The following is a 16075-nucleotide window of genomic DNA, read 5'->3' as shown; positions in this document are numbered from 1 at the left end:
ATAGATTCAAAGCATATGATTTTCCACAATCAATCAATGAATTGGGTAGGGATTGAGAAAATGATGACCCACATCCTCATTGACTATTCACCAAGTAGAGATGTCTTGGGATGTCTACAGGCAGACTGAATAATGAGCTTCAATTCAACAGAATTGAATGATCCATACAGGGGAATTTCTTTGTCTTTGGTCATTGAGAGAGATCATTGATCGATTAATTTATTGCTTATTGCTAGCCTAATAAACAAATTGATTTTCTTACCTGGAAGCCAGTCTCAGAGTTTTTAAATATTACACAGCCCTAAACTAGAAGGATCACTCTTCTTTGTGACTCCTAGAACCATCCAAAGCCTTCACCAAGATACATAAGTACAGGATCAACCACAAATGTTTATGAGAAATATCATTAGATCCACCAAATTCAGTTTTTAACATTTTTTTAAATGTCACAATTAGGAACAGGTGCCAGTTGCACCCAGATGAAGAATGGCAGTGTTAAGAACTGCTAGTTCTTCATGTCTTCTTTTCCTTTCAAGACTCCACTGAGAGCAAGAGAACAAGTGCCTGCCAAAAATAAATTTAAAAATCATATGTCTCTGCTTGTTCTTTTAGCAACTGACTTCTCTCCTCTTTTCTCTCTAGTTATCTTTAAAACTGCCATTGTACAGGGTCTTATAATCTTTCTTTCTAGTCCTGATCTTAGTCTTCCTCTTCTGTCAGAAGATAAGCAATTCTTCATCTTGAATCCTCTGGGATCAAGGTTAGTTATGGCATTGACTTCAGAGTCTTTGTGAGTCTATCTTTGGGTCCCCAGACTAGATCAATAAGAGACATTTTTTGAAATTGAAAAAAGATTGCAATAGAAAGACTTTACTGGGCTGAAGGAACTCAAGGACAAAATGAGAGAGAAGTGCCCTTTATTTGTCTGGGGATAGCTGTAGTTTCTTCTTGGAGATCAGATAAGTCTTATTTGTGTGTTGGCTGGTACCATCCAAGCACACGTTCCATTAAACCTAGTCCTCTTCTGTAGGCTTCATAGATTCCATAGATGTAGATATAGTGTTGGATCTCCTTCTTTGATGCTTATGCATATGCTTTTTATTTTACTGATCACCCTTAATGGACAACTCCATTAGCCAATAAGAGCCTTCAAGACTCCTGTCAACTGGCAAACAGTGATGTTGTGGCCTCTTTTATTTGAAATATGGAGACTTTGGCCTTGATGCCTTTTGTGTCTGTCTTGCAGACTTTAGCCCTTGCCTCTTCCTCTGCTATAGATTCTCAGTGGTGGCATTCTTTTCATGCTCATTGGAAGCAAATTAATCTTTCTCAGTCAATTCTGCTTCTCCCTGAAGGTCACTCATGTTTGCAAGGTAGTGTGGATATGGCAATAGTTTGCTCAGGAAAGACATGTGTGTTATAGAGAATTAAATGAAAAATGAGGAGAATATAAGCAAAATTTTAACTGCTAAAGATTCCACATTATATTGAACTGGTTTCTTTTCGGTTTTGAATTCCTGAAGAACGGTGTAGGAAAAGTTTGGCACAGAGAGGACAGTATTGGAATGTTGCAAGGAAGCTTGAAGGGCAGGAGTGACAGTTGGAAGGAGCAACAGAGGATTGTGGGAGATAGAATGGAAGAAGGAACTTCATCCTCAGACTCGGTGCTGGATGGAGGCTCACTACCTTTCCTCAGGATTGAAGCTTGAATACCTGAGGCTTTTCCCAATCTTTTTGTGTGCCTTGAAGACCAGTGAAATACACTGTTCTCCTAGATATCATCTGAAGAAGCTGGTGAAACAGTGTACAGCAACTGGAGGGGGAAGGCTTGTTGAGCCAGGCAGAAGACACTTTTGGTCTCCTCTGTGCCAACTAAGAAAGACCTTTGCAAGCCTGTCATTAGATTAGGTTAGCTGACAGATTAGAGGATAGGAAACAAGAGCATTTCAAGCCAAAGCCTTTGGCTTGGCTTAGGCTGAAAGGACCCCGTATCTATTGTGTTAGATTAAGGTCTCCTAATCCCACTATCCTAACCTTTTTGTTGAACCTGTCATAATAACCATCCTTCAAAATTGGACGCAGTTAGATTAGATTTCCTTGGGAATACCTGAAAAGGGTTGAGGGTATGAGGGGTAATTTGAAGAGACAATTCTATTAAGCTTTGGTTAAGTCAAACCAGAAGCTGTCCATCATTGTTGTCTCCCCAACTGTGACTGTATACAGAAAGGACTTTTCTAGGGGAGCCAGGCAATTCACTAAGCCCTGGCAAAATGTCAACACCAAACTCCATAGAAGTCCTTCATCTGAATACAGGTTCCTGTCTCTCCCTGTTGTCAATTTCCATCACAGGAACAACCTCCTTTGAAGCCCTCAGTGTTAAGGTGGAGGGTAACCCGGATAAACTTAAACCTACCCACCAGCCTATCAAGACTAACACACCATCGGGGTTCTCCTACAATCATTTTAACAAAGGTATTGCTATAAGTTCCACTGTTGCGCTTAAAAACTATATATTTACATATTAAACAAGTAATACTAGAAAGATCTCAGCTTCTTTGGCATGCAAACTTTGTGTGCAGTTCTTATATGAGATCTCTAGTTGGAAAGGTTAGACTAATGAACAGGTAAAACTACAGATTAAAAGGTATCCTTCACATCTAATTCTCAATGGGAAAAAATTAGGCTTCATTATAAATTGTTATTTTCTTTCAGTGCATTTAAAGAAAAACCATGGCTGCAGCAGTTAGAGATTGCAAAAACCATGGCAAAGAAGAGTATTTATAATCTGACTACTGAAGACCTGACTTCAAAAGGAAGATCCTCAGGAGGTTTTTCTTTGAGAAGTGAAAACCCCAACTCAATGGTGACTCTATCAAAGTGCACACATAATCCTTCCTTTCTAATGCCAGGAAACCTTGCCAAACAGCAGAGAAGAAGGGCATATAAGTAGGTACACTTCTATTGTATCAATAAAAATCTTCCCAAAACATATTTCTACATCGGTAGACCCCAAGATAGCTTCAAAAATACCCTCCTGGTTAGCCTACCCTTTCAGTGAGATAGAAACTTTATTACTTTATTATTTAAACTTTATTTAGTAGTTCTGAAGCAGGTGTTATTGATGGACACAAACCTGAAGTCCATCACTACTCCCCTAACTTATTAAAGCAGCAAAGAGTTAACAGCATGGGCATGGCACTAGAGCAGCTGAATACAAAGAAAACTATTTTTTTAAAAACAAAATTCTCTGACAAAATTTAATTTCCCAAATATATCAGGAACTAAGTCAAATTTACAAAAATCAAGTCATTCCCCAATTGACAAATGGTCAAGAGCTATGAATAAGTAGTTTTCAGATGAAGAAATCAAAATTATCAATAATCACATGAAAAAGTGTTCTAAATCCCTCCTGATCAGAGAAATGCAAATCAAAACAACTCTGAGGTACCACCTCACACCTAGCAGACTGACCAATATGACAGCAAAGTAAAATAATAAATATTGGAGGGGATGTGGCAAAATCAGGATGTTAATGCACTGCTGGTGGAGTTGTAAATTGATCTAACCATTCTGGAAGGCAATCTGGAATTATGCACAAAGGGCTTTAAAAGAATGCATGCCCTTTGATCTAGCAATACTACCAGGCTTGTACCCTAAAGAGATAATAGGAAAAAAATACTTGTACAAAAGTATTTATTGCTGTACTTTTTATAGTGGCAAAAAATTGGAAAATGAGGGCTGTCCCTTGTTTGGGGAATGGCTGAACAAATTGTGGTATCTGATGGTGATGGAATACTATTATGCTACAAGAAGGAGGCTTTCCATATGAACTGAGAGAATCTCAATGAACTGATGCAAAGTGAAACAAGCAGAACCAAAGGAACATTGTACACAGAAAGTAAAACATTATGGAAAAATCCAGTGTTGTAGACCTTGCTACTAATAGCAATGCAACAAGCCAGGACACTCTTGAAGGACTTATGTAAAAGAATGCTATCCACATTGAGAAAAAGAACTGTGGGAGTAGAAATGCAAAAGCAAAACATATGACATCATTTATCATATGTATATATGGTATGTGATTTGGGGACTAGGCTTTTAAAAAATCGCTCTATAGCAAAAATGAATAATATGGAAACAAGTATCAAGTGACAGCATTTGTACAACCCAGTGGAATTGCTTATTGGCTCTGGGAGCAGGGAGGGAAGTGGGGAGGAAAAGTATATGAATCATGTAAACATGGAAAAATATTCTAAAAAAATAAATTAATTAAAAATTAAAAAGTCTCTGCCCTCAAGAAATGTGTGTAATACGGTTAGGAAAAAAATGAAAAATTAAATAATGAAAATGCCATGAAGTAGTATCTAAATAAGTATCACATAAATGGTAGAGATAATAAATGAATTCAGATGGTTATAAGGATTTAAATTAATGTGTAATACTTCAAGTATTATTTTTATAAAGTTTATTATTTGACAAAATAGAACCACATGACTAAGTTTTTCTACCTGTTCAAAAGTCCCTGCTCCACCAAAGCCTCAATAGGAAGGAAAAAAACCCAAGACGGAACTACACCCAATTTATATCCTGTCTATGTAAGCACATAAGGATAGGAAGTGAGTAGGGTGCTAGGAATCATATTTTTGCTGAGGATCTTTGTTTTTAGGGTAACAGATTCTAATTACACAATCCCCCCTGGGATCCTTTGGGAGACTCCCCAAAGGATCTTTCTCCCCAAAGGATCATGTAAACATAATGAACTTATAAATTACAATAATTTGGGGATAAAAGAGAAAGAGAACAAAACCAATGGTGGCTAGGTGCATTGACAAAAAAGTCAGTTAGGAGGCAGTCCCCTTTGGCATAAGTGTATACATACAAAATGTGTTCAACCCCCACACAGTTCAATTTCACCATAACCCAAAGTTCATTCTGGATCTTTTGGTGCAGTGTGAGGTTTCTGCAGGCATCTCCATGGCACTTTCTCTAAGCAATTCACTTCCTGGATACTGGGAGGTAGCAAGTTTCTTAACTTTCATAAAACTAGAATTTTATGACAATTATACAATTCCCCCCTGAGGTGGGTGTTGACAAACACAACAAATCAACTCAGGATACATTAATTTTCACTAAGAAAACAGCTTTATAAAAAACAGTACTATAGCAGCTATCTCAAGAAAACCTTTTGGGTCTAAAATGTCACCAGAAATCTGGATCATTCTGATGGAGGTAGTTAAAAACTATTCAGAAGCTACTAGACTTCATGGGAAATGCTTCCCCTTGGGAGCCATCCAGGGGCATCATGCCCTCTAGGAAAACCTTTCCAGCACCTCTGGTATGAGACTGTAACAGCCAAAAAAGGCATGTCTTTCTATGTCTCATTCATTACATTTTTATAAATGCTGAGGTGGGGATTATAATAGTGCTATGTAGCACTTCACTTCAACTACTAAATGGACCCTTACCTCTTGTTACAAACAACTCAAAGGTACTTTTACAATGGTATTTTCTCCAGTCCAGTAGGATACAAATAAAGACAGTGATAGCTAATTGTCAAAACACAGTAACTTAAAGTGACATAGTGTAACAGAACTTAATAAACAAAATAAAATCTTAAAACAAGCAATCAGCAAATACAATATATGTGACAGGATACAGGCACTGAATTCAAGAGGAGTTGTTTTTTTTTCAAATTCTAATACAGAGATTTCCATAAAACAATGGAGTCTGAAAAGGCTAAAAATCCACCTCCAGACTCTTTAAGGTTCCTTCCCCTCCCCAGTATTATTATCCATCTATGTTCCTTTTAGTCACACTTCTGGGATCTCCCATAGTGAGGGAGAATTCTGTGCTGAACAATATGGAAGAATCCCATATTGGATATATTGTAGAGACTGGGCAGCCCAGAATGGCAAAGGGGTGTAGGGGGATGAATTTCTCCCCTGAATCTCAGGATTATTCAAGCTAATTGTAAGGATCAGTGCACCCAGGAATGGTAGGAAGAAGAGACATCTTAAAACTGGGAGCTGTTTGAGATAGGTAATGCACCACTCTTTCATAGAGTGGGCCATGCTTGCAATTCTACTTCCTGTTTGGAAGAGTAATCTTCTTTTCCCTCTCTCCCAGGGGTAAGAACACTAGAGAGCAGCTTGCTTTCCCTGCCAGTGGACAGGGAGTTAAGAGGGTAGAAGCTCTCCTCAGGTAAAAACCCTTTAGGAGGCTAATTATTGCCTAAGCAAATACACCCAGGCTTCCAAATCAAGCATCGAGCAAGTACTCAGGTATTGACAATGCAAGGGAAAGAGGAATTTCTCTTTGTTTGGAGAGCAGCTCCAAGAATTCCCAGCTTGTTGGCAGCAATCAGCAGCAATAACCTCAGGATCAGCAGCAGCAGGCAGTATCAACGCTGGGAAAACTCTGGTAAAACTCCAAAGAGAGTTCCCTGGAAGGAGGGGCAGGAGAAACGTTTCTTTTCAAAATAATCTACTCAGAGAAAATTAAGGGTTCTGAACCCTGCTTCTGATCATAAATGTAGGATTTAAATTAATGTGCAATACTTCAAGTATTATTTTTATAAAGTTTATTATCTGAAAAAACAGAACCACATGACTAAGTTTTTCTAACTGCTCAAAAATTCCCGCTCCACCAAAGCTGCAATAGGAAGGAAAAAGCCCGGGAGACACAACTACACCCAATTTATATCCTGTCTATGTCAGCACATAATGACTGGAAATGAGTAGGGTGCTGGGAATCATAGTTTTTCTGGGGATTGTAGTTTTTAGGGTAACAGATTCTAATTACACACAGTTGGCACGGATAGTCAGGAAAGATTTCAGGTGAGGTTCTGGCAGAGGAGTGAAAGATTAGAGGATAAGGATAGATTGTCTGGACTTCCAAGAATGGCAATCAGCATCTGGGGAGATTGTGTCCTTACCAACTTCAAATGTTATAATTATCACAATGCTCTTTCTGCAAATGCTTGCATGAAAAATGTGAAAATACTTGATAATCAAATGTTCTATGAAATGATGTTTCATGTTGCTTTTGGATAAAAGCAGCTGCACCAACTCCTCTGCTATCCTTTCATTAGCTGCAACTTTTTTCTCTCTTCTGGTAGTTTATTAATGGGATATGTGTGTAACAAGATGATACACTTTCGCTCCCCACAAAACATATAATTGTCTTGGGATAAGCATTTTCCATTTGGAATACCATTAACTAAGTTAAAGTTTATAGAAAGTGGATGCCTTTTAGTATGCTCAGCTCTCTTTGTACTACTCTACCACCATCACAACTGGAAGGGATTGAAGGATAGATTCCATTTTTCTGTTTCTTGAATTGTCATGACCTAAGAATTCATCATCAGGTGATCAATTAATCAGTTTATCGGTAAAAGTTATGAGGAACCTACTATGTGACTTCACTCTGCTACGTACTATGGATACAAAGAAAAGCAAAAAAAGAAAATCCCTACCCTTAACGAACCCACATTCCAATAGAGCCAGTCTACTGATAATGAAAATTTCCTTGCTTAGCTGGACTGACCCTGGAAAGCAGACTCAGTCTATTACTGGAAATGTACTAAGACCTCTTTTCAGCATGGTAGAATTTCCCATAGTTCACACTGTTTTCTTTGCCATCAGAAATCTAGTCACCTTCATATCACAATTAACCATCAAAGGAGGAGTCTGTGAAGGTTATATACTAATAGAATCTAAAACGCATACTCTCAGGAACCATATTATCCTGCAAGAACATATCAGTTCTACTTTTCCCACCTTATTAGAACCCTTTCCCCTGGTATTCCACTGATTTGAGATCAGAGATGCCCTAAAAACCTCCACTTAAAGGGGGCAGCTGGGTGGCTCAGTGGATTGAGAGCCAGGCCCAGAGATGGGAGGTCCTGGGTTCAAATATGACCTTAGACATTTCCTAGTTTTGTGACCCTGGGCCAAGTCACTTAACCCCCATTGCCTAGCCCTTACCACTCTTCTATCTCAGAACCAATAAACAGCATTGATTCTAAGACAGAAGGTAAAGGCTTAAAATAAAAACAAACAAAAAACAACTTCCATTTAAGGAAAGAGCCCAGGCCAGCCATCTCTTCGTTTTCCAACCACCTGCTTTCCTTTGGACTTCTTCATTATTTTCCCTCACCCTGTGCCCTTCCTACCCCCACTTTGGCTTTTGTATATCTGCCCCCCCCACACACACACACCCATTAAGATTATAAACTCCTTCAAGGCAGAGATTTTCTTTTTGATATTTGTATCCACAGTGCTTGACATAGTGCCTGGGACATATGTAAGAAATTAAATTTAGGTTTCATGTTAAATATGAGAATTTTATAGTAATATTGTGGTCACCAATTTAAAGATATTATAATTTAAGTCAAAAAATGACTTTAGTAGCTTTATTTACAAAGAGGTAGAAAGAGTGAAAGTGGAAAAGGTAGCTAGAGATAGGTTTTAACAAGCCTACTAGTTCTTCTCCAGTGAAGTGAGGCTCAACCCCATAGGGGCTTCCCCACGTCTGGTGGTGTCTTCAGCTAGAGTTCCACCAAAGTAGCCTCCTCCAAAGCCACAGCAGGGATCTCTGGAACAAATCTCTCCAGAAGCCAAGAAATGAAGGCCAGCTACTCACCCACCGAAGACGAACTTCAAAGGAGGAGACTGAAGACCAAGTCCCAAGGCAAAGTCCTTCAACACCAAAGTCCAAAGGAGAAGATCCAGGAGTAATCCTCCAAGAAGCAGTCCAAGAGCCAAGGTCCAAAGTCCAAGGTCCAAGGTCCTCTCAAAAGGAAGTTCAGAACTTTTTACAGTCCTTTTTCTGCATCACTTCCTGTCCCTTTCTCTACTATACGGGAACCAATTGCAGTCTTTCAATTTGTCTAGCACTGTTCCAGGGGCAAGGTAATGGCCTCTGGAATTGTCACCCACTTTAGTGACTTGCAACTCTCTTACTTAGTGTTAAGTAGGGGTGTTTAAGTTTTTGGCTGATTAATTTAAAAATTGCTGATTGATAGACAAAAAAAGTTTGATTCACTCTTCACACATAATAAGTGCCTAATTTTATTGACTGATAAAGAAAACAAAAAAAAATTTAAGAATTGTAATTATAAATGTAATTTTAAATAATTTTCTGATTCTGAAACAATTTACAGACTTGAGAAATGTGGCAAACATGCATGCTAAATAAATTTTTTGAGATGACCATTAACCCACACAACATATTTGTATAGGATTAGTTCTCTGCTTAAATAAAACTCCCTAGCATCAATGTATTGGTTGGATTATGTGTCTTAAAGAAAAATATTTTCTTAAGTCTATTAAACTTTTTGCTCATAAATCTTTTGGGTCCTGCCTAGGGTATGAAATACATGACTGCGTAAAATAAATTAGATTTCAGGTTGATAAGTTGCAGCTATGCACCCCTGCAGAGCAAGATAAGAATCTAATTTCCCCTTTTTTGTCTATAGAAAATATTCTGAAGGAAACATTAAGAGAGCTCACTATCAGCATAACTATGATAATCTTACTTCATACTACTATAATTTTACTGGAGTTTTCTGATGATTAATTAGCTAACATTTATGAAATTTATTTAAGGCACCATGACTTCTAAGTGTTGTTATTATATTTTACATAGACAAAAAGGAATTTCCTAATTCTTATTGAAATCTTAATCTCCTGTGATATGCTGGAAACTCAATCACTTCTGCCCACAGTGCTCCAAACATTACTAAATATTATTCCAGCTTTAACAGCTGGGGTTTAATACTAGATGTATTTATTCTTTTAATATATCCACTACTGATTTCATGCTGTTGGGAGCAAATCTCAGACACTTTTGTGAAGGAGATGTTACCCATCAATGATGGATGTCACTATACTTTTGTCCACTTGTCAAGGCAGTAAGTCAAGCTGTGATTATGATAAAGGGGAAAAGAAAAAGTCATTTTACATGCCATTAGGATACAAGGAAAATGAAAGTTGGTGACCTAAAACCCAAAACGGAAAAAGAAAGAAGAGAAAGATTCAGAAACAAGTGCAGTGGAGATACAAGCAGAGTTACAGATTTTTGGTTTTCTTGCTTCTTTCTCAATAACACTTAGAAAGTCTGAGAGTGTAATAATAATCATCCTTCCACACCACTTTAACCCCAGAAGAAAGCTGGTGTGGCCTTTGGCAACAAGAATTAAACAACCGTTATGTAAAAGGTACTGTTGGGTGTTGTTTCTACCTTCAAAGAGCTCACATTCTAACTAGGACCCAGCATACAAAAAGAGGTACAAGCAAGTTAAATATAGTGTAAGTGTAAGGTAATCTAAGAGGGGAATGAGGGCACCAGGAGACTCCAGAAGAAGGTGGAATTTCATTGAGTCTTGAGAAAAGTCAGAAGGTGGACTAAGGTGAGAGAAAGAGATTTTTTGAGGGTGGGAACAGGAAACCATTTGCAATTAAGAGAGCTCACTATCTGCATAATAGAAATAAGCTTAATTCACATGGCTGCCATTTTGCCATTCTTCTGAAGATTGAGAGAGCAATTCCAATGGGCTGACCATGTTGTTGCATGCAAATATACCTTTGCCTAAAAGACTATTCTGTGGAGAACTCACAGAAAGTAAGTGCTCCCACAGAGGTCAGAAGAGATATAAGCACACTGTCGAGAAGTGTGGTATTGACTGGAAAACAAGGGACCATCCAGCATGGTAGGTCCAAATAAAAGAAGGTGCTATGATTCATGAGTAAAGCAGAATTGCAGTAGATCAAAAGAAATGAATATGAGATGCACAAATTTAGAGATTTCTCCATCCCAAAAGTTCATCTGGGCTATGTGTGCCTGACCTGAGGCAGGGGTCCATTGTGTAAATAACAAACATTTATTGGTATCACTTATGGTAGGAAAAAAGTTCTACACCAAAATGCGCATGACCCAATTGTTAAATAGAACATTCCCAAAGTGAACGCATTTCCTGGCCCATGTTTCTCCCCCTCCCACCCTTTAAGCCAATTCTAGTCCCCTATCCCTTCACAGCCCCTCTCCCACCCATGAGTAACTGCTAACAAAAGCAGAAAACAGTCACTTGGGCTATAACATTTTCAACTCCACTGCATAGTGAGCTCATGTTGGTCTGATCAGTCACAGTCTGTCATTTTATACACAGACTCCAAAATGATGTCATTTTGGGCCTCTTTGAGTATGAAGGACAATAGGAGCAAATATTTAGAAAGTTTATTTAAGAAAAGGAACCATGACTACAGAGATGAACAATGCGAGGGATAGCAAGGAAGTCAGTGTTGCTGGACATTGGAAAGGGGCCATTCTCTGAAGGTCTTTAGAAATAAGGATATTTTGTATTTGGACCTAAATAAGAAGTCATTCTCATTAGGGGCAACTAAAAAGATCTGGATGGGCCTGTGGACTTGAGTTCAAATCCTGCTGCAGACACTTACTAGCCACATGACCCTGGTTCAGTCACATAATCTGTCTGCCTCAATCTCCTCAAGTGTAAAATAGGGATAATAGCCTTTACTTTCCAGCATTCTTGTGAGGACTAAATGAGATATTTGGAAGGTGCTTAGCACAGTACTGGCAAATCATGTGCTTAACTCTTCCACTAGAGGTGGGGGTGGGGTAGGGTAGGAAAGAGGTATAACAAGGTCAGACCAAGAATTTAAAAGGATCATCACTTTGGCAGTTGAGTGGGGATGGATTGCAGGGGGAACCACCAGGCTATTGCAATAGTCCAGGCCAGTGGTGACACCCTGCCCCAAGAGCTGGCTGGCTCTGTAAACAGGATATAAAATAAACCCACATAAATCATCAATATTTCCATATGTCACCAAAAAAGCCCTGTAAGAAAAGATAGTAAAAGAAATTTCATTTAAAATAACCATAGACATAGAGGGCAGCTGGGTAGCTCAGTGGATTGAGAACCAGGTCTAGAGACAGGAGGTCCTAGGTTCAAATCTGGCCTCAGACACTTCCCAGCTGTGTGACCCTGGGCAAGTCACTTGACCCCCATTGCCCAACCTTACCACTCTTCTGCCTTGGAGCCAATACACAGTATTGACTCCAAGACGGAAGGTAAGGGTTTAAAAAAAAAATAACCACAGACAGTATAAAGTTCTTGGGTATTGTTAAAGAAAAAGGGGAATATAAACCCCCGGTGCTATCTATCTGGGCTAACAGACTCTATAATCTGAGTGACGTATTCATAGATCTTACATTCTATACCAAGATGTGATAGATAATTGGCGTCTTGTGGAGCTTTTCCATGCCATGGTAGTTGCCCATATAATAACTCAAATGGTGATAGGTGAGTTGAACTATTTGGTTGGCTATGGATATGGAAAAGTGCCATCAGTAAAGCATTTGGCCATTTGAGATGACTTTCTGCACAGAACTTTCCTAACACTGTCTTGAGATGTTTGTTCATGCGCTCAATGTGCCCATAAGACTGAGGCCTGTATATGGAGCATAAATGTCTCTTTATCCTGAGCACCTGGTAGATCTGATTTAGAATGGCATTTGCAAAGTGACTACCAGAATCAGACAAAATTGTTGCAGGAATAGAAGATCTAGGTATTATTTCTCTCAGTAGGATCTTGGCTACGAATGCTGCATTGTTTTGCCTGGCTGGGAATGCTTCCGGCCACTTTGTTAGTCTGTCCACTATAACTAATATTTACCTATACCCTTGGCATCTTGGCATTGTGACATAGTCTATCTGTAAACATTTGAAGGGAGTGTATGCTAGTTGTTTTCCTCCCACACTTTTGACTTTGGTGATGGTTTGGTTATATTGCCTGCAGATTTTGCAATTTTCATACACCCTTTTAGCTGCTATTGTTATTCTGATTGCAATCCAATGTTTTTGGATGCAATCTACCAGCAATAGTTTTCCATAATGACCCTTTCCGTGAATTGCTGTGCATAAGGTGTAGAACAGTAATTTCGGCAGAAAAGGTTTGCCATAGGTTGACATCCATACTCCATTCACTAGATTTGCCCCTAAGTGTTCTTGCCATTATTTCACTTCTTGTGAAGAGTAGGCATTTTGTAGTTGATCCCTCTCCATTAAGGATAAGTGTAATATTTGCATAGGTCCAAATCTAGCTCCAAACTTCGTGGTGATGTCCACCTGGTGATTGACTAGCTGTACTGGTCCTACAAGTCTTTGATGTGCATGGCAGTGCATCACAGATACTTTGAGTGATAATTGGATAGCTTGCAGCAATTCATTGATCAGTTTCCCATAGGCTATTGCTTTCCTGTTTGAAGTCACGAAACCTCTGTTTCCAGATTTCCCCTGATGGATGAACTACTCCAAAAGCATATTTTGAGTCCATTTATATGTTAACAGATTTGCCTTGTGCAATTTGGAGAGCTCTTGTTAATGCCAGGATTTCTGCCCCTTGAGAGGAGATCTTTGGCTCAAGTGCTGTGAACCATAGAGTTTCTTCTTTGGTGGTTACTGCAGCCCCTTTAAAGCATTTCCCATCAACCCTGTAACTGGAGCCATCACAGAACAAACTTAGATCTGCATTGACCAGGGATGTGTCTGATCGTCCTCTCTGGTTTTCTGCACGATCTCTAAGGTGTCACTGCAGCTGTGAAGGTTATAGGTAATTCAGGGATAAGTGTTGCTGGGTTGATGTTCTTACACCAATGGAAAGTTAGGTTCTTGTTGGTTAGTAATATCGCTTGGTACTGGGAAAGATGCTGTGAGGTAAATGCTTGGAGATTTGCATTCTGCAGTGTGGTTTAATGTGGTTTTGATTTGGTGTGTGGAATACAATCTCAGCTCCCCTCCCACAACTAGCTTTGAGTACTTCCTAACCATAAGAGCTGCAGTAGCCATGATTTTTAAACAGCAAGCCATGCCTTGGGCTATGTGATCCAATGTAGAGCTGTAAAAGGCTATTGGTCTGAGGTTGTTACTAAGAGATTGCATGAGAACACCACAGGCTATCCCCTTGTCTTCATGTATAAACAGATGGAATGGCTTATCATGATCAAAGATGCCTAAAGCTGGAGATGATAATATAGCAGCTTTCAGCTTTTCTATTGCATGTATGTGTTCTCTGTTGAGCTTCAGTGGTTCTGTGACATTGTTTCTGGTTAATTCTGTCAACAATTTTGCTATGATGGAATAACCTGGTATCCATTGTCTACAGAAACTGGTCATGCTTATCATTGCTCTTAGTTGTTTCCTTTTTTTAGGCAAGCTCAACTTTTGTATGTCTGCAACTCTCCTTTCGGATATACTTCTGGTACCATTTTCTAGTATGAATCCCAAGTACTCGACCCTGGTATGGACCCATTGCACTTTATTTTTTTGTAATTTTACGACCCTTTTACATAGCTCTTCTAATAAATGAATACTATCCCTTTGGCAAATATCTCCCATTGGTGACATTAGTAGAATTTCATCTACATAATGTACCATCTTGCTACCAGTGAAAGAAATGGATTCTAAGGCCCTTTGCAAGATTTGGCAGACTATGGAGACACTATCAACATATCCCTGTGGCAAATGACTCCATAATAAACTCTTGCCTTCCCATGTGAAAGCAAAAAGCTTCTGGCTGTCTCTGTGCACAGGCATGGAGAAGTAGGCTAATGCCAGATCTATTACTGTGTACCACCTAGCTGAGGCTGGAATTTCAGCTATGATTTCAGATGGACTGGGTACCACAGCATGGGTCTTTTCCACAGTTATTGATAGCCTCAGGTCTTGAACCATTCTCCACTGGGTCTTTCCTTTAGCATCTAGCTTTGCTTTCTTTATTGGCATAATGGGAGTATTGAATTCTGAAAAGCCATGGACTAGTATTCCTTGTTCTAGGAGACTTTGGATTATTGGTCTGATACTGGCCACTGCTTCTTTGCTAAGCTTAAGTTGGGGTATTCTGGGTGGTGTACCTCCTTTGACTCTAATCTTTACAAGCTTAGCAGACAATATCTTTCCTACATTTATTGAATTGCAAGCCCAGATGTCCTTTGGGATTGTGTCAGAAATCTTGTAGATGGTATCTTGTTCTACTGTTAGTAAATCAGATTCCCCCTCCATCCTGTCCAAGCAGAGGACTGGATGATGTTTTAATAATCTCTTGGGAAGATGCAAATAGATTTCATCATTTGGTTCACAATAATTTGCATAGGATGTCCCTCCCAATCACATTGTTTGGACATGATGATGGCAAGAGAAATGAGTGATCAAAATGGATGGATCCCAATTTCACCATTTTTGGTTTGAATTTTGGTACCAATTGTGGTATCCCTGCGGCTCCTCTCATTTGTACTTGTACTTTCCCTTGCATTTCACAATCTCTTGGCAAGAATACTCTGACCCTGTGTCAATAAGGCCTTGTAATATCTCCCCATTTATCTCAATATTGATCATGAGTTCAGTTATGAATTTATTTTTGTGCAAAGGAAGCAATAGATTTGGTTCTCTTTGTGGCTGAAAATCAGTGGTATCAGATTTCAATGTCAGCATATTAGGTGATATATGGTAATTTTCTGGATCCATCATGGCTGCCTCACCTGTCATGGCCACCCCCATGTACAGGTCACTTGAACATTCTATTCCTGTCTCTCCCACTAGCTCATGTGTCTCCCTGGTAACAGTGCCTTATTTAGAATCTTGAGGAACTGCTTGGCTTGAGAAAAATGGCTGATAGAAAAAGTCAGTTACAAACTGCTCTTTTGTTTTCAAAGCCAGAGAAATATGAGAGTTTCTTTTTACAGCTTTAGGGTGAGAGTTTTATGTGTTAACTTCCCCCCTCTGTGTGTCAGGTCGTCCCTTCTCTAACTTTGAGCTTGTTTGATGGTAATTTCTGCCCTGAGTGAATTGTGTTTTCTCCATTAGTCCCTTAGAATTCTCAAGTAAGCTAGTGAGTGCTGGTTTTAGAAAAACTATGTTTGAACTCAGTTTGGTTTCATACTTATTCCCTGTACCAGTTTCAGATATGAAATCACTAGCCTCAGGGTTTAAAACTGATATTAAGTTACTGTTGCTGAATGGGGTGGCTGGACTGCCTGTTGTTTTTGTTAAGGCTTCTTT

At 39.1% G+C, this 16075-nt stretch overlaps 1 protein-coding gene across 1 annotated transcript in view; it reads left to right on the top strand.

Moving 5' to 3' along the window:
- Positions 1–16075, top strand: part of ANKUB1 (ankyrin repeat and ubiquitin domain containing 1) — an 86183-nt gene that overhangs the window by 61752 nt on the left and 8356 nt on the right. The window contains exon 7 of the mRNA XM_044669471.1: positions 2713–2863. Coding sequence (XP_044525406.1) covers positions 2713–2863 — 151 coding nt within the window. The remainder of the gene's footprint in view (positions 1–2712; positions 2864–16075) is intronic.

This window comes from Gracilinanus agilis, chromosome 3 (assembly GCF_016433145.1).
Source record: "Gracilinanus agilis isolate LMUSP501 chromosome 3, AgileGrace, whole genome shotgun sequence".
In the NCBI taxonomy this organism is placed as follows: Eukaryota; Metazoa; Chordata; class Mammalia; order Didelphimorphia; family Didelphidae; genus Gracilinanus; species Gracilinanus agilis.
Note: the sequence above shows the minus strand (reverse complement) of the source record. Positions and strands in the feature narration are given on the sequence as shown.